At 39.0% G+C, this 26761-nt stretch overlaps 1 protein-coding gene, 1 long non-coding RNA gene and 1 pseudogene across 8 annotated transcripts in view; 1 reads left to right on the forward strand and 2 right to left on the reverse strand.

Moving 5' to 3' along the window:
- The window catches only part of LOC125755598 (uncharacterized), an 82758-nt gene extending 72466 nt beyond the window's left edge, over positions 1-10292 (reverse strand). For both annotated transcript variants that reach the window (XR_007412444.1, XR_007412445.1), the window contains exon 1: positions 9623-10292. This is a non-coding gene — a long non-coding RNA (uncharacterized LOC125755598). The remainder of the gene's footprint in view (positions 1-9622) is intronic.
- Positions 1-26761, forward strand: part of PHACTR2 (phosphatase and actin regulator 2) — a 205669-nt gene that overhangs the window by 68311 nt on the left and 110597 nt on the right. Inside the window, exon 1 of one of the 6 annotated variants that reach the window (XM_035700907.2) lies at positions 9077-9195. The exons of 2 other annotated variants lie outside the window; for them this stretch is intronic. Coding sequence is in view for 3 of the 4 variants with exons in the window: in XM_025422452.3 (XP_025278237.1) it covers positions 9327-9372 (46 nt within the window). In the remaining variant the exon portion in view is untranslated. Of the gene's footprint in view, positions 1-9076; positions 9373-26761 lie in introns of those variants that run through there. 3 more of the 6 variants (XM_025422452.3, XM_025422454.3, XM_049113316.1) reach the window with 3 other exon arrangements.
- On the reverse strand, positions 13486-13824 carry LOC118353037 (NADH dehydrogenase [ubiquinone] 1 alpha subcomplex subunit 5-like; annotated as a pseudogene).

Genomic DNA, 26761 nt, shown 5'->3' on the forward strand with positions numbered 1-26761 from the left:
TAATGTGTGAATATATCCTTAAAGCAATCTTCCTGCCGACCAGCCTGCCGGCCTCCCTTCCTTCCTTCCTTCCTTCCTTCCTTCCTTCCTTCCTTCCTTCCTTCCTTCCTTCCTTCAAAATAAATGCAGTTAGGGTTTTAAATATACCTCTAATCACCACATTAACATCATCCCACATGTTCTGTGATACTTTCATTGTTGTGTAGTTCTAAACATTTTATAAGTTACAACTGGATTTCCTTGTTTTTCTTAGGAGTACATTTTTTTTAATTTCCAAAAATACATGGGAGACATTTTTGTTTCTGTTTTTAACTATTTTTCTTATTGATTTATTTGAAATAAATACATCTAATTATGGTCAGAGGTTGTGGATTGTTTAATATGAAGTCTTCAAAAATATTGGGATTTTGTGTATGATCCAGTATTAACTCAGTGTATAGTTGCTATTTCTTGAGTACAGGTCTCTACATACATCTACAGTCAAGCTTGTCAATTGGATTGTTCAAATCCACAACCCTAAAATACTTTGCCTGCCCGATCTTAATACTTTTTGATGATATGTTAAAATCCCTCCATATTATTGCAGGTTTGTCAATTTATCCTTGCAATTCTATTAGTTTTTGCTTTTCATATTTCAAGGTTCTGAGCATAGGGGGGTATACCAGTTAATAATTTGTACATGTATCTTCTTGCTGCTATTTTTATCCTTATATAATAGATCCATCTATTCTATTTATTATTTTGACTTCAATCTTAATTTATCTATTTTAAAAAAGATTTATTTATTTTGGAGAAAGAGCAGGTGTGGCAGGGGAGAGGCAAAGGGAGAGGGAGAAAGAGAATCCTCAAGAAGAGTCCCCACTGTGTATGGAGCCCAACATGGGTGGGCTCAATCCTAGGACTCTGAGATCATAATCTGAACTGAAATCAAGAGTCAGATGCTTAACCAACTAAGCCACCCAGGCACCCCTATCATTAATATTGATATACTAATTTTCCTTTGGTATTTGGTTGGTATGCATTTTTCATACTTTTATGTTCAGCTTTTGCTATTTTGAGTGTATATCCTAAAGTTGGCAGAGAGAGAGAGAAAGAGAGACAGAGAGAGAAAGAACTATAATATTTCTGCTTCTTTCAATCTTTTAGTGTCTGTAGTTAGATAAGTATATTCCTTTCACATTTATTCCAATTACTGATTTGGTCTTGCCTTGACAATCTTAATTTGTATCATCAATTTTACCATGCTGTATTTTCAATTATTTGACTTAGTGAATGTTTATCTGGGTATAGAATTCTAAGTTGACAGTTATTTCTTTGTAACATTAAGAAAATATAATTCTGTTGACTTTCTTTGACTTACTGGGATTCTTTAATTTGACATCTGTCTTGTCCACTTACTACTTTCAAATTTTTTTCTGCATTCTTGACTTTACTAGGATGTGTCTATATTTTTTTTCTTGGTGACACCTAGGATTGTTTTCATCCTCCCCGTGGATGTCTAGTGAACATTTACTAATTGATCTTATAATTTTCCACTCTAAACCCACTCTACTCACTGTTGTCTCATTTTGATTAATGGTAATTTGGTCTTTCCAGTTGCTCATAAAAATTTTGAAGTCATCCTTGCTTCATCTCTTTTCTCTCATGCCCCACATTCAATCAACCCATGAAGAAATTTAGCTCTACCTTAAAATGGATCCAGAATCCAGGTACATTTCCCCATTCCCACTGCTGCCAAACTGGTCTAAGTTGCTGTCATTTCCTTTCTGGATTATTCCTGTAGTAGCTCTCCTGTTCTCTCTGCTTCCAACCTTGTCTCCCCTGTCCTCTAGTTAGAAGCCATAGTGATCTTAAAATATGTCAGATCATGTCACATTGGGGGGGGGGGTGTCAAAACTGTTATTGCTTCCCCTTCTCACTCATGGTAAAGCCAAACTCCATGGTCAACTACAAGGTATTACAAGGCTTATAATCCCCTTCTCATCTGCCTTTCCTTTAGTACTCCAGCCACACTGGCCCCTTAATGTTCCTTGAACATATGGCATGCTCTTATCTTTGTATTAACTGGCCTTTGTGCTTGGAATGTCTTTCCTCCAGATAGCCACATGGCTAACTCCATCACCTCCTTTAAGTCTGTGTTCAAATAGCACCTTTACAGTGAGAACTACTCTGATAGTCCCATGCTAATCCAATCTCCTATTCTCTATTTCATAGCACTTTTCATCTCTAAACTGCTATCAAATTTACTGATTTATTGTGTTCATCGCTTATTTTCTGTACTTTCAGTAAATATAAGTTCTACGAGTACAGATATTTTTACTTTGTGTTTAATCTATGTATCAAATATTTAGAACAGGGCCTGGTACAAAGGAGAAGCATAATAAATATTTTCTGGGTGAATGGTGAACCAATAAATAATTCTTATTTATACAGAACTACCATATACATAATATAGGTCTTATGTATTTTCACAGCATAGGAATACAATAAGATAAAGTTACAACCCAAATGTCAAGTAATTGGTAAATGGTTAAACAAACTTTACTATAGCCATACAATGGAACACTACTCAACAAAAAAGAACAAACAGTGTTACATACAACATTATGAATATCAAAAACATTAAGTGAAAGAAGCCAGTTATAAAAAAAACTACCTATAGTGTTATCCCATTTATATGAAGTTTTAGAAAAGTCAAAACAATAGGGATGGAAAGCAGGTCAGCAGGACAAGATAGAACTCTTGAGGGCTCTCAAAGTTTTCTAAAACTTTATTGTGGTGGTAGTTACACTATATTTTTACTAAAACTCATTGAACTGTTTACATAAAATGAGTAGATTTTAGAGTTTGTAGATTATTCCTCAAAAAGCTGTAAGCAATAAACAAACAAATAAATGCAGTTTAGACTATCCACTTATTATCAAAATTTAATCTTTCTTTGATTTAGGAAGCATGCCACAGTCTGGAGACATCTTCAGAATGAATTGCTGATTCTGTGTTGGAAACAAGCAGATTTGTTAATTAATAAAGTTCAGAGCCTTCTCTGTAGCAGCCTGTTATTCATCCTTAACTCTTGGTGGAATAAATCTCTATCATAGTGCTCGCTGTTATAATCATTTACATTTACTTGTAAGTCACAATACCTACCCTCCACCTATATTAGACCAGATATATATATATATATATATATTCCACACCATGAACTCCTGCCAGAACAGGATCTGCACGTCACTTACTCATGTCCTATACACTACAGATATTGGGCTTATGGGAGGTGCTCAGTAAATGTAATTGAACAAGATAATTATTCGTAGCATGGCATATAAAGGCAAATTTACAGTAATTGACAGACTTGATATTATTTTGCTATGGAGTCTGTATACTATATCAAAATCATACATATAATTCTAGATGAATTTTTTATCCATACTTTAAATTGCTATAATTATAAAGGTAATATAAATGCTTATTCTTTTATTCATCACATATGCATTGAATGCCATCTATGTGCCAGATATTTTGGCAGGTCCTAGGGATGGACATGATGGTTAATAAAACAATGATTTGGGGGCTCCTGGGTGGCTCTGTAGGTTAAGTGTCTGCCTTTGGCTCAGGTCATGATCTTAGCATCCTGGGATCAAGCCCAGTGTCAGGCTCCCTGCTCAATGGGGAGTCTGCTTCTCCCTTTTCCTCTCCCTCTGTCCATCCTCACTGCTTGTGCTGGTGTCTGCTCTCTCTCTCTCTCTCTCTCTCTCTTTCTCTCAGAAAAATAAAATCTTGTAAACAACAACAACAACACCACTAGTGACTTGGACCTTACTTTAAGCAATTATTTTATGTAAATTGGGTAGCAACTATTAAAGATGTCTTTAAGGATTGGTCTCTGTAGATTTTGATCAGTAATTAAAGATTATTAATTTTATAGCAGTAGTCAGAGTCATAGACGCTGCAGATGAGTAATTTATCTTTCTTGCGGAATGAAGTGCAATGAATTACATACTATTTCTCCCGGAGTGGAGAAAATTTGGGGGAAAGGAAATTCCAGCACCATCCCATAAGGTCTTATTTTCCTGGATAAATCTTCCAACTGTCCAACTCAATCACTAAGTAAGCATACGTGAGATACACCACACCCTCTGCAGAGACTCACTCAGGGCAAGGCAGGGGCAAGGTATTTTGATAATCTTAGCTTGAGCAAGAAGTAGAAGGAAAACTCAGGATATAAATAATATAAAATATGAGAACAATAGGAAAGAAAATCCTGTTTTACAGGTTTGTTTCCTGTTCTAATACTTGGGGAATGTGTTTTTCTCTCCTACTGATGTTTCATATAACTAGAATGCCCAAAGTTGTAATTCTTTTCTTAACCAAAATTCTCCTTCGTCTGTTTATACTATCATGGTAAAACTACAGTCTCTCAGAAGTGTCCAAATAAAAGGCATAGGGAGCATTTGGTTGCAATGCTATAGAATAACATTTTTAAAAAGTAACCACTAGTTACATATATGGAATTTCAACTGAAATTATAAGATCCAGTAAAACTCATATTTGCATTTTAGTAATTATATTTTTCTAAATAAGCTTCATTTCACAAAATGTAGCCAAGTTTTGGAGTAGTACAAAGTTTTAAAAAACCTGGCAGATATTATACTAAAAAAGCACTTTAGTACTTAAAAATGTTTGCTAATGTATTAGCTTTTAGTTTCTGAGTTATGTTTTTTTTTTGAGTTATGTATTCTTTTACATGGTTTTTAGAACCTCTTGTGTTAAAATTGCCTTCTAACTTTAAAAATTGCCCTCTAGTGTGCTTGTCTCGGAGATATATATACTAAAAAAATAAAAATAAAAAATATTGCCCTCTAGCACCTCCATCAGCAGAACAGAGAAGACAGTTTTCTGTTTTTAATAAATCTGACAATGGTAAATAGAGTAATTGGCTAAAATAATGGTTTTAGATGACCTGTGAATTTCTGTTATTTCTTCTAACCATTGTATCTAGAAAACTAATACATTGGAAACAAAAATCCTATTTGGGAAATTACTCAGTTTTAATCATTAAGTTTCATTTCCTTCCCTCTAAGGGTTTTTCTTTGACTGTAATTCCCCTTGGTCAGGGAAATGTCTGTGATTCACCGAATTTCCACGGCCAAGTCCAGGAATAAAGGTGCCAATTAAGAGAATCTTCATTTACCTGTTCCTGGCCACCACCAGCCACATTGCTTCCTGGGCCACCGCTGTTCTGACCAGCCATCTCTTCTGCTGGGAGTCTGCCTACCTCTTCTTCCTATTCAACTGCTGGTGTCTCAAAATGAGTCTTGCAGCATCTGGCCAAAGCAGAACCGCCCCCCCCCCCCCCACCCCCAGGATGTGTACTCATGGCACTTATGCTCTGAGGGAGAAAGACCTCACTCTTCTGTTCCAAGCTTAGATATGGCCACTTAGAAAAACCTGGCAGTCACCTAAAGGATAGGATTTGGTAGCGGTGACTCTTCTAATTATACAGCATCTTCTCTAGCCACCAAATTATGTGTCTACAATTTGGACTTTGACCTAGTAGGTACAGACTTTTCCACAAATGGATGGCTAAAGTTTAGATTACTTTTATTTTATCTAGTAGATCTAGTGATCTTCATCCACCAGGGCTGCAAATATAACTTTGGGTACCACAGGTAGGAGAGCTTCATAACTCCAAATCAGACCAGTGAAATCTGTGTGATAAGGTAAGATGCTTGAAAACCTCAATATGGGCATATAACCTCTTTGTCAAAAGGCAAACCAGATTCAGTAAGGGGAAATTCTATTTAACTCATGCACTCAGTTTAACTTCTTTCTGGGAATACACAAATCTTTCAGGAATTGAAAGATATTTAAGACTGTAGGGTGGAAAAATCAGTAGATGGCATCCTTCTATATTTTTAGGAAAGCTTAACATAGACTATTCCTCAATTTCAGTCATGGTACGATCTGATGACAGCATATTATAAAGGATGAAAGTAGTGGTATGCTGAAGGCAGCTCATATAAGCCAGTTGTTAAATTTCCAGGAATTTTGCAAACCAGTTGACATAAATTTTGCAAGCCAGTCGACTGCTTGTTGAATTGGCCATTGTAGGAGTATTTATCTTAGGAAATTGGCAAATACTATGTACAAGTCACAAATCAGTCTTGTTTCCCACCCCTAGACAAACCCCAGTGTTGAGTATTTACTAGGATACCACTGGATAAGAGTTTGGTTTAGAAATACAGACCAAAGAGCAGGACCAATGGGGTAAATGCTGAGGAATTATAAATAGACGGCTTTTTCAGAGTTAGATGTTGGCACTAACCTTATTTAGCATTTTTATAAACTCCCTGGAGGGATGCCTGGGTGGCTCAGTCGGTTAAGCATCTCTCTCAGTTTAAGTCATGATCCCAGGGTCCTGGGATCAAACCCCATATCTGGCTCTCTGCTCAGTGGGGAGTCAGCTTCTCCTCCCTCTGCCCTTTCCACTGTTCTTGAGTACTCTCTCTGTCTCTCAAATAAATAAATGTAATCTTAAAAACAAAAAAACAAAAAAAAACAAAAAAACAACCTCCCTGGAAAGAGGCAATATGCAGAGAAATGTCCGTGTTTTTCCGATGACATTAAATGCTACCACAGTTAAACTATAAACTATAGGATTAACACCCAGAGCCCTTACTAATATTGTAAATTGGCTGAATAATAGATTATCTCTGTAAGGAAAGGAAAAGGCAATTTGGGGGGAAATTATCTTAAAATACTCGTCAGATGATAAATTCTAACCTTTACATGATGACTATAAATGGCATTCATGGATTTCTGTAGATTTTTTCTATGTTCATTAGTATAATTTGTTAGCCGTGATAAATAGACAACAAAGTAGCATAACTGTCGCACCCTTATAAAGAAACCTGGATGTACACTTATTACAGTTTTGGTTGACATGTTTCAAGGATAATGTAATGGAACTGGAAAAGTTTTAGAGAAAAGTGTGTAACCTGATCGGGGGATTACAGGAATCTCAGATGAGGCTCAGATTATATTAACTAGCAAATCCTGAAAGGTTTTGAATAAGGTAAATATAGATGGATTTAGCAAATCCTGAAAGAACAGAACTACAGAGTACTACCCCTTTGATGTTTCAAATAAGAATTTGTAGAATAGAAATACATTATAATTTCTCTAGGAAAAGAAGTAATGATAGCAAAAATAGCCTCAAGTTTAACCTTTGTCAATGAAAAAAAATCATTAAATTTACATAACTTTTGAAGATTTATTTATTTATTTATTTATTTATTTATTTATTTATTTATGTGAGAGTGAGCACAAGCACAGGTGGGGCAGAAGGAGAGAGAGAGAATTTGAAGCCCACTCCGTGTGAGCGCAGGAGTCCAGTTCAGGGCTGGATCTCACCACCCTCAGATCACAAAACCGAGAGTCCCACGCTTATCTGACTGAGTCACCCAGGCACCCGGACATTAATGTGTTTTTAATATGCAAAATTTACTGTATGTTTCTTATGATGAATGACCCCCCCCTTATCAGTTAGGCTTGATCAATGGAAGGAAGAATGTGAAGTTCTCTCCTCTCAATTTAAGTTGAGAAAACACTTAACTTGCATTTTTGTTGTTGTTTTAAGGGAAAATTCATTAGCATAAGAAAGAGCCATTATAATTGCTTACCCTCACTGATGAGTCCCCAGGTGGGATGTGTTCCCAAAATACAACAGGTTTGCCCTTTAAAAAAGAAATGTAGTTGACTGATTTTGTTGTCCTAATTAGAACTCACATCTTGGTCAATCTTCAATTTCATAAAAAAAAAAAAAAAAAAATCAGGTTTCTTAAAAATGAATTAGGCAAAGGGAAGTAGATAACTGATCACACTATTCTAGGGGGAAAAAGTCTTCACAATAGATGGTAGACTGGGTGTGAACAAAATAGGGCAACTTACATAATTATGATGAAACAGACAAGCATATGTCTTTCAAAAACTAAAGCAAGACTGTGTATGATCTTAATATTACAGAAAAAAATTTCATGCTTAGGGTATTAAATAACTATTATTTTATAATACATATAATGTTATAAATGTATTATAAGATACATATAATGTTATATGTATTATGTAGTTTAGAGTGGAATGTCTAGGATAATCTAAAAAGTGAAAGCTGTGGCAAGGGACCTAAATATATTGCGGTTATTATTTTTTTACTTTCTAATGAAATATATACATTCAGAAAAATGCACAAATCATAGTACAGAGCTCAGTGAAATTTCATAAAGTGAACACATTTATGTGACTACTACCCAGTCTTACGCACTATGATAGACATAGTGCACTACATATACATATAGATTACTCATCAATTGTAAATACCAAGAGTATTTATCTGTATACATGTTTTTAATAAGTCTGGGGTTGAGATTTGCTTATGGGAGGATTTAATTCAACTTCTGCGGAATGTTCGCTTCTAGAACAAATTACCGATTGTTTTTGTTCTCACCTTTTTGTATATTTTAAACACCTTGACCACAAGGTTTCAGAGATTTCACAGTGATTCTTTTCAAACACAGGAGTAGTGAGCTTTCCTGGAGTTTAGGTGGTGGAGAGCAAGGCCTGTCCTTTGCTGATCCCACGCACAGATCCATCTTTTTCAGATTTATTGTTCAACATACCTGAGGACCCTAACTTTTTTTTTTTTTTTTTTTTTTTTTTTACTGTTTGTTAAAAGGAAGATAGTTTTTAAAGCGAGGAAAGCCCCACAGCCCACAGAGAGCTTCAAGTGCTGCAGTACTGCCAAGAGAACGTGAGGAAGAAATCAACTTTAAAGAACACATTTTGTTAAATTAAGTACCGTGACTAAGTACTTTAATTCCTTTTCTTGGAGCCCTAAAGGATCCTTTGACATTGAACCTTTTAAGTTGAGCGGGAGTCGCCTGAAGTCTCTACTACCCCGGGTGGTGGTGGGCGGGGGTGCCGCGGGCCCGCTGGGCCTCTCCCCGCCGTACCACTCAGACCCCTGCCCCCTTCCCCGTCCTCCCCTCCCCTCGCCCTCCCCCTCCCCCTCCCCCGCCCTCCTCCCCCGTGACCCTTGACCCCAGCTAATCTGCATAGAGGAATGACAGGCATCCGCCGGGCAGGATCCGCCTCGCCGGCCGCGGCCGGCCGGGCTGGGAGACCCGCGCCGGGGAGAAGGTGAGGGCACCGGGCGGGCGGCTCCGCGCAGCCCGGGCAATGCGCGCTTGGAACCCTGCCTGCGCGCGGACCGATGCCCGAAGGACCGGAGGAGCCGCGTGATCGCCAGACCCGGCCCCGAGGCCCGGGCCATGGGCCAGACCTCGGTGTCCACGCTGTCCCCGCAGCCCAGCAGCGGTGAGTCCGGGGCGCACGGGGCGCCCCCGCCGCGCGGGCGCCGGGCTTGCTCGGGGCCGCCGGGCCTGCGGCCGCCGGGCTGCGCGGGCTGCGCGGGCTGCGGCGGGCTCGGTGGGCTCCTCCGCGGGCTCCGCGGGCTCCGTGGGCTCGGCCCGACCCGCCGGGCCCCGGGACAAAGCCGAGAGGTAGCGCGGCCCGGACTCTTTGTCGCGGAGACGTGGAATGCGCCCTGGGACCCAGCCGACTTTACCTTAAAGGCACAGGCTCCATTTTCCCGAGCGAGGTGCCTCGCCCGGGCGTTTTCTGTGAATTTCCTCCGAGCGAGCCTGAAAGTTACGGGAAACGCCGTTTGCGTCTTGCGGTGTTTTTAAAACGCGAAAACTTAAGAGAGCGCGGTAAACGCGCCAGCAGGCTTTTCTGTATTTACGCTTTGGCTTCCGAACAGACTAGAGCTGAATCCTTTCAAGCCTGTCAACTGATTGATGGTTTGTTTTCGGAGTAGAAGTGCTGAGCGCTTTCTCTTATCCTGGCCGAAGTCTGAGTACTTAGGAACTCACTTTTGAAAGGCTTGACCGTTTCAAACGATAATTGAGGCTGCGCACCGGCGCTCCCAGGCTGCGGGGGGCGGCCCCGGCCAGCTCGGGCCTCCGGGGCTAACACTCGCTTCGTGGAATCGTGCGTGACGTGCCCGAGTTGCAGCGCTCTGCCTTAAAAGTTTGTTTTTTTCCATTTTCTTTGAGAAAGGGGAAGGAAGGTACGCCTGGCATTTCTCCAGCGGGCGAGGGATAAACAACTTTTTGGTGGCGTTCCTTGTGATTGGATAATGAAATGAATTTAAAAGGTCCTATTTTGATATTTTTCCATCAACCTTTAAAACGCACACACACACACACACCCAAACCTCAAAGGGGCCATTTACGTTATTCCTTGAGATATCTGATACACTTTTTAAATTGTGTAAACATTAACAGGATCTTGCTGAAAGGAAGTGACAGGGCACAGATGAAGGTTTTTTTTTTTTTAATCAGCTCCAGGATGTCTCCCAACTAGATAGCCTTCTATCATTCCAGCTTCCCCCCCACATGGGTTGGTTTGTACTGCAGAGCTTCACACCCTAAAAAATCAGAAGCTTTTGCTGGGGCTTATGTTAATGCCCACAAAAGAAAAACCTATGAAGAAGAAAAATCAGAATCCCAAATAAGATCACACCTTCCCTGCCTGTTGATGACAGGGTTGTACAGTGCCCCCAGAACATCAGAGACTTCATATTGATGGCTTTTGGGGATGGGATGGGGGGCGGGGGAAGATGACTTTAGTAAACTCTCTTGTGCAAGTGAAGCTTAGTTTCCTTTGTCTTAGTTTATTTATTTATTTTTCCTTTGTCTTAGTTTAAAGCAGAGTGACTTTTTTTTTTATCATTTTAAGGAAGAGTTGATATTTTAAATTTCTGCACTAGTAAAGCATAGAATTAAATCGGTACTTGAATACAACAGGTATAAAGTACTGCCCTGAACTTAGTTCTTTTGCTGCAAAATATTGTTAGGGTTAATATTAGAAAGGTGAATTTTGCCTTTACGGAAAGCAAGGAATATTATCACATAGACGATCACTAAGAAGCGGAGCAGACTCTTCCAATATGACTGTCCTAGCCGTTACCCAGTACAGCAAAAAATACCCAGGTTGCTATAATTCCCAATAAAATGACTAATCACGTTGAGATATTGTGCAGCTGATTTATACAAAAGGTAATTTAAACAAAAAGTTATGCTTAACCATAAAAGATACTTGATTTGGGCTTTTGTAAAATAATCATTATAGGCCGCAAGTTAACTTGCTTTTCACTCTCTTGATTTTAGGCTCTTTTGAACTTTTCAGCTTAGGGCTGTATCTATTTCTCCAGGTTTTAGGAATACTATTAATCATTATTTCTGAAAACATGCAGTTAGAGCCATTATTTCTGTTTCTTTTTTTAAACAATTGACATATGATTAACATACCATGAAATTCTGCTCACTGAAAATGTACAATTCGTTATTTGTTAGTGTATTCACAGTGTTGTACAACCATCAATCTCTTTTCCCAGCTTACTCAGCCCTAATGAACCACTAATCTACTTTCTGTCTCTGTAGATTTGCTTATTCTGAATGTTTTGTATGAGTGGAATTACCAAATGCCCTCTTGTGATTGACTTCTTTCACGTGGCATAATGTTATCAAGGGTCATCCGTGTATAAATACTTCATTTCTTTTCATTGCCAGCTAGCACTCCACTGTATGGATGTACCACATTTTACCTATGTTTTGGTTCTGTGAATAGTGCTGCCATGAGCTTCGTGTACAAGTTATTGGTGAACATATGTTTTCATTTCTCTTTGGCATATTTCTAGGGGTGGAATTGCTGGGTCACATGGTAACTGTATGTTTATGTTGTGTTTTAAGGAAGCGCCAAGTAGTTTTCCAAAGCAGCTATTACCAGTTTACATTCTCTTCAGCAATGTACGAAGGTTCCAATCTCTCCATGTCCTTGCCAATACTTGTTATTTATCTTTGTGATTATAGCCATCCTGGTAAATGTGAAGTTGTATCTCATTGTGGTTTTGATTTGCATTTTCCTAATTACTAATGACATTAAACATCTTTTCATGTACATGTTGGCCATCTGTATGTCTTCTTTGGAAAAATGTCAATTTGGATCCTTTGCCCAATTTTAACTGGATAATTTGACTTTCTGTTATTGGAATAAAAGAATTCTTTATGTACTAGAGATAAGTCATTACCAGATATGTGATTTACAAATACTTTCTCCCATTCCGGTTGTCTTTTCACTTTCTTGATATGGTTTGCAATTCAGAATTTTGAAATTTTGATTATTTCCATTTTTTTCTTTGTATTTTTGGAGTTATAGATGAGAAACCATTGCATAACCAATGTCAAGAAGGTTTACACCTGAGTTTTCTTCTAAGAGTTTTATAATTTTAGCTCTTACATTTAGGGCTATGATACATGTCAAGTTAATTTTTGTGTGTGGTGTGTTGTAGGGTTCCAATTTCATTCTTTTCCATGTGGATATCTAGTTGTCCTGCACCATTTTTTGAAAAAGATTATTCTTTCCCTATTCATTTGTGTTGGCACCTTGTCAAAAATCAATTGACAGTATACGTAGTAAGGGCTTATTTCTGAACACTTCTGTCACGTTGATCTGTATGTTTATTAATATGCCACACTGTATAGATTACTGTAGCTTTGTAGTAAGTCTTGAAACAGAAGAGTATGTCTTCTTTATTCTTTAAAAAAATTTTTTTTTGTTTTTTAAAGACTTTATTTTGAAGTAATCTCTACACTGAACATGGGGCTCGAACTCACAACCCTGAGATCAAGAGTTGTGTGCTCTACCAACTGAGCCAGCCAACTGCCCTAACTTTGTTCTTCTTTTGCCAGATTCTGTTTGCTATTCTAGTCCCCTTGGATTTTGAATGAATCAGTTGTCTTGTCAGTTTCTGCAAAAAAGCCAGCTGGAACTTTGGTAGGGATTGTGTTGAATAACACTGTTCTCTTAACAATATGAAGTCTTAAAAACAATATGAAGTCTTTCAATCTGTAAACACTAATGCTTTTACATTTGTTTAGATCGTCTATGATTTCTTTCCACAATATTTTGTAGTTTTCAATGTATAAGTGTTGGTGTTTCTTTGTTAAATTTATCCATATATATTTTATTATTTTTGATGCTATAATAAATGAAATTTTATTCTTATTTCATTTTCAGAATGTTACTTGCCGGCATATAGATATACAAAAATAAATTTTTGTGTGTTGATCTTATACCCTGAAAACTTGTGGAATTCATTTTTTTAGTCCCAATAGCTTTTCAGTGTATTCCTTAGGATTTCTACATACAAGATCTATATACAAAGTCAGGTGCAAATAGATATAATTTTACTTCTTGTTTTCCAGTCTGAATGTCTTTTATCTCTTTTCCTTGCCTAATTGCCTTCACCCATTATACACTATCATGTTGAAAATGGAAGTAGCAAGAGTGAACTTTTTAAAAAAAATGTAACAGAACATTTAATTACATCAGTTTCCTATCAACACACTAGTCATTTAATGATGCTTATGTTGGCCATTTCCATTGGTGAGCAGGGGGCTCTTCTACTAAAAGCTCCCATGATTTCCACTGTATCATTTTTCTTGCCAGACTTCAGCCTGAAGAATCACCTCTTCTAGTTGGCCACCCCGAAGTTGGTCTTCTAATTTCTTAACATCTGGTTCTGCTTTAGCCATACTCAGCTTCTCATTTGTAATCTATTCTGTATACTTTCTCTATGCTGCATTTTTAGGAATTTGCTCAAGAACATTAAGAATCTTTGTGTACAGTATTCTTAGCCTCTTGTGTGACTCACATAACGGCCAGACCCACAAGGCTGGTGGTCTTCTTCAGCAAAGCTGCCATGACAGAGCCCAAGAGTGAATGTTCTTGGCTTCTCCCTGAGAAGGGGGAAAGCAATCAGTTTTTACCATTTACTGTCATATTAGCTGTGGGTTTTGCAGTGATGCTGTTTATCAAAAAGTTCCCTTCTGTTCCTAGTTTGTGAGCATCTTTATCATTCAAGAGTCAAAGGCTTTTTCCCCCCTCTGTTGAGATACTCATATGGCTTTTTGTCCTTCATTCTATTAATATGGCATAGTACATTAATTGATTTTTAGATGTTAAACCAAGTTTGCATTCCTGGGATAAAGCTCATGTGGGTATGGTGTATAATTCTTTATAAGTGTTGCTGGATTTGGTTTGCCAGTATTAGATCCATTATTTCTAAGTGCAGGCTCAACAGATATGTCTCTAAATAGGGTGGCTTTGGTACCCTCTGGCCTCATACCCTAGAAGCATTGAGACTTCAGTATTCCCCTTGCCAACTACTACGAGGCCTGGCAGATTGGACACAAATGTTTGTTGAGGGGTGCCTGGGGGGCTCAGCAGTTGACTTAGGTCGTGATCCCAGAGTCCTGGGATTGAGTCCTGCATCAAGCTCCCTGCGGGGAGCCTACCTCTCCCTCTGGCATGTCTGCCTCTCTCTCTCTTTCTCTCTCTCTCTCTCTCTCTCTCTCTGTCTCTCATGAAAAAATAAATAAAATCTTTTTTAAAAAAAATTTGTTGAATATATCAATGAATCACCAAATATTCTCAATGAACAGCCTGATCACTTTAAGCCAATGACCATATGAATGAGAGTTATATTTGTTTTTTACCTCAAGGATTGTTACTCTGGCTTTGTTGTCTTAAGGGTGGTATCTAAGTCTAGTAACTATTTCTTCTGTCTTCTTCAGTACCATCTCCCCCACTGTGTCACACAGACCAACTCTTGGCAGCTTCGCCTCAGCCCTTGAGTTAAAAGAGCAGAGAAAGCCACTCTTTAATTTTTAGAAAATGAAGGAACAAGTGAATAAGTGAATAAAGTATTCAGCATCACACCTAGGCCATGATAGAACGTCTATCTATCCATGTTGTTGGGTTTTCATATTTTGGTCAGGGCCCAGGTCCTGCCCAGAATATTTATCCATTTCTATGTAAACCTGGTGTAAGAAGAAATCATGAAAGCAAAAATATATAGAGTTTATTTTCCTTTATGAAAATAACATGCACATGATCAGAAGTAAAACTTTAGAAGACAATTCAGGCTAAAAGTAAGTTTTTCTCCCTCCCAGAACCCCAGTCTCTTCCCAATTATAACCCAGAATGAGCAACTTTTTTTGTTTTCATTTCAGAAAGTTTTCATTCAAGTATGTATCTTTATCAAAACACCAGCAAGACATTTTATATAGTTATTGCTCTGGTGTTTAAGTTTTTTGTGTACTACAACTACAAATATCTGTATTGATATTTTTAATCCTATAAATAAGCAATTCTATAATATGTAGATATAATTTTTAGAAGAACTCTATTCTTATATTTTATGTTTGTATTTTTTAAAAAGATTTCATTTATTTATTTGAGAGAGAGAGAGCACAGCTGGGTGAGGGGCAGAAGGGGCAGCAGGCTACCTGCTGAGCAGGGAGCCCAGTGTGGGGCTCGATCCCAGGACTCCAGGATCATGACCTGAGCCGAAGGCAGATGCTTAACTGACTGAGCCACCCAGCCACCCCTATGTATTTATCTATCTATCTATCTATCTATCTATCTATCTATCTATCTATTATCTATCTATCTATCTATCTATCTATCTATCTATCTATCTATCTATCTATAGAAAGAAGCAGGAGGGCAAAGAGGGAGAGAGAGAAAATCTCAAGCAAACTCCCTACTGAGCACAGAGCCCCACACGGGGCTCGATCCCATGACCCTGAGATCATGACCTGGCACCCAGGTGCCCCACATTTGTATTTTTATATTATATCAGGGTTCTTTTGTGTGCATGCTATTACGAAAAATGCTGAAATGAACATCTTTATCTAAACATCTTGAACTACGTGGACCAGTAAAATCCTAGCAATAGAATTTTCAAGTCAAGAGATTTGTGTATTTTATTTTAATAGACTTTGCCAAATTACTCTCAAGGAGGCTGTATGTATATCTTCTCAGTATTTGAGAATTCCTTTTTCTGAACTCTCACCAACACTGCATGCATATCAAGATCTCTCTTAGACCATATAGTGCTTTGTGAGAAACTGAAGTGACTCCCTCCAGGTGAGGCAGCCCTGCAGGCACATGATTTAACAAGTGGAACATTAGCAGAAATTCAGTCCCAGTTCATTTCCTTGTCTAGATGCCCTTGTGCAGTGAGCACTCTGCACAACTAATACATGACCACAATGTTGTGCATAATTAATTTGAAAAAATCCGTGTCAATCTTTATGAAAAAAGGGATATCCCACTTTGGTTATGAATGAAGTGGAGTATTTGTATTTTTTTTTCTCTGAATTACTTGTAACAAATCTTACAGATTTTTGTGTTAAAGAGATTAGCCTTATGCTTATGTATTGTAAACATTTTTGTGTTTTTCTTCTTAAATTTCTTTATTTTTTTCATGTAAAACTTTTCACATAGTCAAATTTATCAATTCTGTCTTACAAACTAGAGTTAAGAATCATCTGTTCCTTTGCTATCTTTATCCTATTCGAATATTGGATCTCTGTAACTTGTTCTGACTTAACGTGAATGATTTAATGATACTAAGTTTTTAAACTTATGTGTGGCAAAAAAAAAAACCATCATTAGCAAATTGAAAAAGGAAATCATAAGGTTGTCAAAATATTTGCATCGTGTATGGAAACTGATTAATATCTTAATATTCTAAGACCTTTAAAAACCAGTAAGAAAAAATATCAATAAGAAAAAAAATAAAGGCTCAGATAGAAAAACAAGTAAAGAACATGAACAGGCATTTTTCAAAGTATCTGGTGGCTATAACTGTGATCTCGCTGTAAGTAAGTGCCTTGCTTAAATTAACTTTTTAATCCTTACAAAATCCCTATAGGGTAATTACTATTAATATCCCCATTTTACAGATGGGGAAAACTAAAGCTGAAGAGTTAACTTGCCCACATTACTTAACCAAAGAGGAAACATAATTTACCAATTGGTGTATGAAATAGTTTCAGCAATTTAATGGAAAAAAAAAAAGATGCCATTGATCACCTATGAATTGGGCAAGGATTTAAAAGAATGATTCTCAGATGATTGTCTTATGGTAGTTAAAATTGGCACAACCTATCAGAAGAGCATCTTGATGATACATATGTAAAACCTTAAAATGTGCATATACTCAGACCCAGCAGTTCCACTTTCAGAAGCATCTTGAAAAGGAAATAATTACTTGCTCTCTGGGACAAGGTTTATTAAAAGCCAAAAAATGGAAATAGCAGTTGAACACCAAGAAAGTCTTAAAATTAATTGGGATACAGTCATATCATGGAATAAACCATTTAAAAATGATGTAAAATATGGGGCACCCGGGTGGCTCAGTTGGTTAAGTGGCCAACGTGTGTGTGTGTGTGTGTGTGTGTGTGTGTGTTTTAAGATTTATTTATTAAAGACAGAGAGAAAGAGAACATATGCAAGGAGTGGGGGTTCGGGGGGAAGGTGGGCAGAGGGAGAGAGAGTCCCAAGCAGGCTCCTCATTGAGTACAGGGCTCTATCCCAGGATCTTGAGATTCCAACCTCGACTGAAACCAAGAGTACAACATTCAACCAACTATACCACTCAGGCACCCCTTAAGCAGCTGATTCTTGATTTTAGTTCAGGTCATGATCTCAGGGTCCTGGGATGGAGTCTGTGTGGGCTCTGCATTTAGTTGGGAGTCTGCTTGAGGATTCTCTCTCCCTCTGCCCCACCCCCTGCTCCCGTGCACGTATTCTCTCTCAAATAAATAAATCTTGTAAAGAAATGTTGTAAAAAAGAATTTTGAAAAGTGATTTTTACAATAAATAGCAACAATATCAAAAGGCAGGTTTAAAATAAAGATTCTGTTTTTAAATATGTGCATGAAGAGAAATCTATATGGAGGGAGGAAAAGAGAGAATGGATTTTTGTTTATGAAGAGGTAGTGTGACAGTCCCAGCTTTCCTCTGCTTTGGACATGATCATAGCCAGGGCTTCCACATCCTGTGTCCACCTGGACCTCCACTGGAATTAAAGCCATTTTCTGACCTGTACATATATTATTAGCTTTTCTCTAGCTGTCATTGGACTCGGTTTTAAGTTCATTGGCTGTTTTTCATGCACTTTTTTTTTCTTGTGAATTCCATGATGAATACAAAAATATAGGTCCTACTATAGCCATCTTCTTTTTGGGTTTAGTTTTCTTCTTAGTCTGTTTGATCATAATGCAAATGTCACTCACTTGGAGAGAAAGAAAATGAGGGAACATTTGAACTTCATTTACTTCTCTTTGATCTATAGCTCATCAGGTCTTGTGGATGAGTAATATCCCAGATATATTTTTTAAAGATTTTGTTTATATATTTGAGAGAGAGAGATAGAGAGAGAGCATGCACAAGCAGGGAGAGGCAGAGGGACAGAGGGGCTGAGGGAGAGGGAGAAGCAGACTCCCCACTGAGCAGGGAATCCAATGAGGGGCTCAGTCCTAGGACCCTGAGATCATGACCTGAGCTGAAGGCAGATGCTTAACCAGCTGAACCACCCAGGCACCTCTATCCCAGATATTTTTAGCTTACATGTATTTTATCTTCAGAAATCTGAGAGGACGGTGTCCATCAAAAGATGAATGGATAAAGAAGCTGTGGTTTATGTATGCAATGGAATATTACTCAGCCATTAGAAACGACAAATACCCACCATTTGCTTCAGCGTGAATAGAACTGGAAGGTATGATGCTTAGTGAAGTAAGTCAATCAGAGAAGGACAAACATTATATGGTCTCATTCATTTGGGGACTATAAAAAATAGTGAAAGGGATTAAAGGGGAAAGGAGAGAAAATACGTGAAATAACAGAGAGGGTGACAAAACATGAGAGACTCCTAACTCTGGGAAACAAACAAGGGCTACTGGAAAGGGAGGTGGGCAGGGGGATGGGGTGACTGGGTGACGGGCACTGAGGCGGGCACTGGACAGGTTGAGCACTAGGTGTTATACTATATGTTGGCAAATCGAACTCCAATAAAAAAAAACATTCAAAAAAAAAAAAAAAAAGAAAAAGAAATCCAAGAGGATAACAATCGGTGGGGGAGTGACACTTCACCTTTTGCCTACTTGATGTAGTAGGGAGGGAGACAAGGACTCTGGGTTGTTGATACTCTAATTAAGCCTCCTTAATTTGAATAGAGAATTCCAACGTTTTCTTGTCTTGAGGGACTTCAGTGTAATGAGGCTAACTGCCTATTCTTGGGAGTCTCTTTTCCTGGGAGTAAAGATACATATTTAGTGAGGACTCAACTTCTGTAAAAGTGTTCTTAAGGTAGAAATAGTCTTAAGAAAATAAACACTCCTGATCCACCCTCTATTCCACTGCTCCCTGAAGGTGGGGAACCCAAAGCAAAAACAACGGTTTTTGTTCTCCAGAAGGGAATGCACAAATAAGGTTACTTTTAAAAGTTTGGTCTGTTATTTATATTTGCTTACTACTCCTTTGTTTATTTTTGTTTCAAGGGTCTAGATGTTTTTATTCATATAAACCTGGCAAGTATAACACTAAGGGAATTTGGGTTGATGAAGGAAGGAGTGAAGTGGTCTGCTTAAGAAGAACCTGCTAACCTGTGTTGATATGTGCTGGGTGGATATATTCCTGCACATGAGCTTGGTTTGTGAAGCGATATTAAGAGGAAAAAGAGTGGCACCTTCATCCAGTTGAAGTAATTACACGGAAGGTTCTGTGCTGGGCCGTGAGGGGATATTCAAAGGGAAATCATACACTGCCTACAAGGGTCTGTGCCTACAAGGTTCACCCACGTGGTGGAGATTGGCAGAAAGGAAGGTGGAAGGAAAGGGACCCTGGAGAGCTGTGGGGACAAGTCAGGAAGGCCAAAAGTGTAGGAAGTGGGGGGGACAAGAATTCTGGCTCTGGAAGGCCAGAAGGACAAAGGTGGTAGGAGCCACTGAAGGTTTTTTATCAAATGAGAAATGATTAGAGCTTTGCCCCCGGGGGATGAACCAGCCAGCCACGGGCGGCATTGATTTCCTGGGAGAGACCCGAAAGCAGGACCAGGAGGTTGGCTGTGATAACCCAACAGGGAGATGTGCATGCCTGACCCCGGGTTGAGGGAGAGGCTGGAGAAATGAAAATGGGGTGATGCTCATGTCTGCATCTGTAACTCCGCCCTCACCTTGTGCTTCCAGGCTCAGATATGCAACTGTGTGTTGGACAGGTCTGCTTGGGTCTCTCATGGGCATCTTGCAGGTAAATGTATGAACAGAAGGCTTGAGTTGACCATCCACACTCCTTCTTCCTTCAACTTTCTACATGTCACCAAATGATCCCGCCAGCCACTCACTCATCCTCACCAGAAGTCGAGGAGTCCTTGAGTTTCCCCTTCCCCTTCACACCAAACCATCCACGAGTCCTGCACGTTTTCCCTTCAAAATGTATCTCCAGGCCCCTCGCTTCTATCATTACTGCCACCATTCAAGCCCTGACCACTCATGGTGTGGACAGTTGTAGTGACTCTGGGCTGATCTCCTGCTTCTGTTCTCAGACTTCTGCAATTCATGTTCCGCACAACAGCACAAGTCATGCTTTAAAACCTAAATCATGTGTCTTCCCATTGCATTTAGAATGAAATCTAGATTTCGGACTCTGGCTTCAAGGCCACACATGATCCTCTATGATCCTCGATCCCTGCCCCTCCCCCATCCAGCACACCCCTTTGTCCTACAGCTTTACTCTTGGGTTCAATCATCCGGCAAACATGTCTCATTCTTAACCTGTCACTTTGGCAGTTGCCGCTCTCTCTATGTGGGACATAAGGGATGCTCTTCCACTAGCTCTTTACAAAGTTGACTCCTTGTCTTCACTCTAGCATGATCAGCTTCATAAACACCTTCACCGTCCAGCCCTCTTCAGAGGAGCCTGTCCACCCACCCCCCAGTCGAAGTTCTTCAGCTCCTTCATTGCACAGATTTCTCAGATTATCCTGTTTGTCATCGTCTCCCTTCACTAGAACCTAAACTCTGGGAGCTAAGGGATCTTATCTTGTTCCTCAGTCTGCTTTCTTATTCTGAGATCTATGCCTGACACAGCTGTTTGTTGAATAACTGAACAGCTTGGTCTGACCAGATTGGATATTAATAGAGTGCAAGGAACTGAGTGGAAAGTTAAGTAGTGTCCAAGAAGTGTACAGTTGTTTAAACTAATTCTTTAGTATTTACCTCCAGTCTCTAAGTAGCATGCTTACATTGCTAATTATTGATTGTTCATCTTGACACATTATTCCTGACCTTACAGTATGGAAATTGAAGATGCAGTTTTGTTTTTCATATCTACTCTGACCCTGTCTCTCCCCACACCCCTACTGCCTCATCATGCATTTCCTGTCCTCCCATGTTCTCCTCTTCCCAGCATTCTTATATTATTGTACTTTTGATTAGTATTCTGTATAACTACGTAAAAGCTGATGATAGCTAAGCCTTGTGGTAAACCATGATTACTTTTTCTTTCCTGCATGGCTTCTGCTTTCCTTACTGGTGTTTTTGTTTGCTTGCGAAGGGTCCTGCATACTCATCTCCAAATCTTTCCCCCAATCCTGTAAATCCCTTCTCAGTATGTTCAGACACTTTTTTTTTTCTGTCAAGTTCACCCTTAAGAAGTGAATCCAAATTGGACTGGATTTCCTCTAAGCTTGCTGCCCGGCTCTTGCCCTGGATCTCTCTTCATATCATCCTGGGGAGTCCTTCCACTTCCCTCTTGTATTGGATCTCCAAATTGCCAGATCAGTGTCTTATGTTTTCTGGGTCTATTTCCTTATTTGGACAGAGCACACAGGTAGCTTCTTGAGAAAAGCTCATGTGAAGCTTAGTTTTTTTGAGACCTACTATAAGAAAGCATCTTTATTCTGGCTCTCTACTTGGCTGATAGCTTGGCTGGATCATAAGGTAGCAAAGCAAACTTGCTGTGATATGTAAAAATACCCACTTATAGTTAATCACAATTAATATTTTTATGTAGAAGATTTTCTCTTTAGCAAAAAGCTTTTAATTAATTTCAAAAGACTTTTTCAAATGATTGTCACATGAGAACTCAACTTTGACCTACTCTTGTTGTTACAGCCTAAAAAAAATATTTTATGAAAGTTTAATGTTTTAAAGATGAATGGACTAACTTTAAAACCTGTGTACAGTGATAATAATGGTATTTTACAGACTTGCCTGATGGTGAGAATCACCTAGTATGGCTGGGGAAAAAAATACTACTGGGCAGCAGCCAAATCCATCTTTTGGAGAGGGATCTCCAAATCTGTATTTTCAGCAAATATTCCAGAAGTTTCTTAACATGAGGAACATCCCCTGGAGATAAGCAGTGTTTAAGAAGTGGCTTCAGATGAAAATTTCTCATTAACAGTGTGTATCTTCTCTTGAAGTGAAGTAGAAGTTATAAAATGTCTAGTTTAAAAACACTGATGGGGATCCCTGGGTGGCTCAGTGGTTGAGCGCCTGCCTTTGGCGCAGGGCGCGATCCTGGAGTCCCGGGATTGAGTCCCACGTCTGGCTGCCGGCATGGAGCCTGCTTCTCCCTCCTCCTGTGTCTCTGCCTCTCTCTCTGTCTATGTCTACCGTAAATAAATAAATCTTTAAAAATAAATAAATAAATAAATAAACAAACAAATAAATAAATAAATAAAAACACTGATGTTCTGTACCCAGTGTCTCAATAAATTTGCTCATTAATATGTCTTGTTCCTGAGCAAGTATTCTGATTGCCAAGTACAATTTTGGCAAAATCTTGTTGCCAGAAATGTTTTTGCTCTTACGTACATTTTGCTAATATTAAAAACTGCGAAATAATTCATTTCCCACAATAGGTTTGAAGTAAATGTAGTTACATTCGAAGGGAATGAAGTTATCTGCAGAATGGCAATTGCTGTTTAAGGAAAGGACACAGAATTTGGATTCTGTTGCCTTTTTAGGAAGACCCCCCCCCCCCCCCCCCCCCCCCCCCCCCCCCCCCCGTGAACTTCATCTGAGGTGGCTGCATGCTAATTACTTCTGGAGGTACCAAAGTGGCAGAGCATGGGGCTGGATGAAACAGGTGTTTAATAACGCGTGGGAGAAACTGTTAAGAAAGGTTTTAGTAAAATATATTTTCTAAAAAGGAGGCTGAGCCCTTTTCTCTTTTAGAAATGTGGGCAGCAAATTCTGAAAACGTCACAAGGAAGCAATCATTTATTTGAAAATTCTTTTCATATGTTCCTCTTGGAAATATTTGGCTTTTTATTTTTGCCTCTGTTTGTACTCCAGGGGTCTTTCCTTTCAGTGATGTGCCTATTTTGCAGCACATTGCCCAGTATGAAGTAAATTCTAGTCTTAATTGGGGTCTCTTAAAAGCTTTTTCTAAAGGGTTTCTCAGCCTCCCCGAGGAAAGGCCGTTGTTGTTTGTCTAAGGTGCTCTGAAGAGGGCCTGCTGGGTATAGCCTTGGACCATCCTTCGAGAAGAAAAATGTTTCTGACCACAGCTGGGTAGCCCACAGGACTGAGAAGGGCAGCCTGACAGAATGATTCAGGATTGCAATTGCCGATTTCATCTATTTAAAGGGATTCTGTGTTTTTCAAAATTTCTTCTACATCTGTAAAGTTAATGTGTCCTGACTGGCCAGGCTGTCTGTGCAGGAGCCGGCTGAGGATGGAAACTTGGAATAAGCCAGGACGAGTTAACTGAGCTCGTGTTGAACGTTCCTGTGTGCCTAACAGAGCAGTGTTTCATTTTCCTAAAGTCTACTAAAACGGAATTATATACATATGTGTGCAACTAGTGTTCTGTCGCTTGGAAAGTACTTGGCTGCCAATTTTTTAAAGAAAACACGGAAAGAATAAAAATCTCAAACTGGAGATCTTAAAAACAATCTAGAACTGTACACTTTTAAAAAGACTGAATCCCCTTGAGTCATCAGACCATGGAATGTCAGAACACACGAATACCTCATTTTTTAAATGATGGTGTTTTAATTTATAAAGCCATTATAAAGTGATCATAGCAGAAGACTTTAAACAATGTTTCTTTCCCCCTCTGTTAGGTGGGGTAGAGTAGAAATGAAGTTGGAAGCTGTGTGACATTTTCACTCTGTCTTGAATATATGAATAAACAGCTTCACGGACAATTATAAAAGTCTGTATTAGTTTGCTAGGGCTGCCATAACAAATTACTACAGACTGGGTTGGCTCAAACAATAAAATTCAATTTCTTACAGTTCTGGAGTCTAAGAACTTAGTGCTTAGAACTTGGAATTCCAAGATCAAGGTTGGGTTCTTCTGAGGCTGTCTTCTTGCCACTTTCTCCCTGTGCCCTCATATGGCCTATGAACGTACAGATCTATTCAATCTTTATTGTCTTACCAGCACACCAGTAATTGGATTATGGCCCACTCGTATGACATCTTACCTTAAATACCTTTTTAAAGACCTTATATCCAAATATAGTCACATTCTGAGGTACTTGGGGTTAAGACTTCAACATACGAATTTGGGGGACAAAATCCAGCCATAACAATGCCCTGAAGACGGGTTTACAAACTGAGATCCATTCACAATGGCCCATAGATACATTGGATCCATTGCCTTTTTTCTGGTTTCTTCAATTCCACTTCTTAACAGATTATAGCTTCTTCCCCACTCACCTGCAACAGTGCCACATATTCAGTAGATATGATTGAGGAACAGGAGGCACTCAAGGTGTTTTTAGCAATCGGAACCAATCAATATCCTTAGGCGGTGCCACTTAAGAGATGAGGCATGGCATGTAAAGAGTATATGTGGAGTAGAATGAAAACTAGTCTATGCGAACACCGTTTCTGTCATATTTGTGTCAGAAATAATTACCTCATGATTGGGTAAATGCTGAGAAAAACAATGCTTATGAGGATGCTAATCCCTGTGTGGTCGGCAACTATGTAAGTACCACCTGACTAGTTTTATAATCTTCTTTGAGGTCCCCAAATGTGAGGCACACTATTTAGAGAAGTGCTTTATTCCCAAATGTCACTACATATATATTCGTTCTTTTCTGTGTTTGATTTTTTTTCTTACTCCGTATGCTTTTATTATCTTAGATGTGTTTGATATGCAGCAGAGTGACATGTTTCTTCACAAAAAGCTGCTAAAATAAGAAATAGAATGAATAGGCATGCTAAAGAAAGGTAGTGTTAAAACACCTGTCAGAGTAAAGTCAGAACAAGAATGTTCTTGCCAGAAAATGCAGCAGCCCCATTGAGTCAGGTTGGTAATTCAAAGATGATTCATGTGTGACTAAACACATTTGTATTATGCCCCATGCACACTGCAAAATACCTAGCAGGCTTTTGGTAATGGCTTCCTATCTCTTGTTAAACTCTTCAGTGGGAAGGACAGATTGGGTAGACTTGTCCATCTTGTGACAAGGCATGAAGATAGTGCTTCGGAAATACACCCACCTCTGTGAAGGTCAAATTCTTTAATATAAATGGAACAGGTCCTCAAGCCATTAAGCCCACAAGTAAGATGAGTGCATCAGAATTGAGCAATCCTAGATCTCCCTCGAGAGGGTTTAAAACTCCAGTCACCTAAGAGATTATTTAATTTTTTGGCATCTTTTGGACCAGGAATTCCCTAGAAGTAAGTCAGATCTTGGGATGGCTGAGATACAAGACATTCCTAAAAAGCTCCGTGGAAAACCCAATTTTTTTGGACCCTGATCTGAATCCAAAGTAGAGTGGGAGTTCGGGGGTGTACAGGAATTTTCAGCCAAGCTCCACACCCATTAGTTGTGACCCTGTCACTTTAGTCTTTTGAGGCATTGAGCAGATTAAAATTGGCTAAACACTGACCCTAAGGACCATTAATGGTCACAGAACATTGGTGTTCTTCCAAGTGAGAACATTTCGCTTGGGTTTGACCCTGATATTTTGGATTCAGCATCCCAAGACTTAAAGATGAAGTTTTACTATGCACACTGGAAATAACTGATAAGGATTTCATTAATAAGTACTTATGGTTTTGCAGTGCCATGTTATTTTTATTGCTGGGTATCTAGTCCTGGGGGCAAAAAGAAAGAGCACAAGGTTCCTGTTCGATCTCAAAAAGGGAATGGCACAGAATAAACACAGCCCCTTGGTAATAATTTCTTAGCCACTCCAGTAGATGATGATTCTCAGTAAGTATGAGTCCTTTAGGACTTAGGTATCTATGTTGAATTTAAAGGCCATTAAATTTACTGGCCTTGACCTTAAAGAATCTGAAGTTAATAGAATCATGAAACGGAACTTCTTTTTCTCTTCAGATTTTGACACTAGGCATATTTGGAAACAGGAGTAAAATGCAACTTCCTGTGTTTGGCTGCTATAGCGACACATCTTGTCTAGCTCAGGCTTTTCACAAAACTAAAAGCAACAACTGGTAGCTCAACAAGATGTAGACGGTTTGATAACTGAATTTTCAACATGGTTCAGTAAGAATTCACCAACTATGCAACAAGTCTTTTGAATAAAATAGGTTTTTTTTTTTTTTACTGTACTTTTTTATTTTTTGCAAGTACAAGTGTAAAAATAAACTGCAACTTCCCAGCTGGTGGGAAATAGAGCCAAATTCAGTTCTAGCTGTTCTCTCCCATTCTTGTAGGTGATGTCAACCCTCTTGCTTGGTTACTTTCCTCAGGGCATTTCTGTTGTAGGATAATGTCATTTTCCTTGAGTGCTCATTGGTCTCTGCTGCTCTTAGCAATTATCCTGAGACCAGTGGACAACACAGGTGGCTCT

Source organism: Canis lupus, chromosome 1 (assembly GCF_003254725.2).
Source record: "Canis lupus dingo isolate Sandy chromosome 1, ASM325472v2, whole genome shotgun sequence".
NCBI lineage: Eukaryota > Metazoa > Chordata > Mammalia > Carnivora > Canidae > Canis > Canis lupus.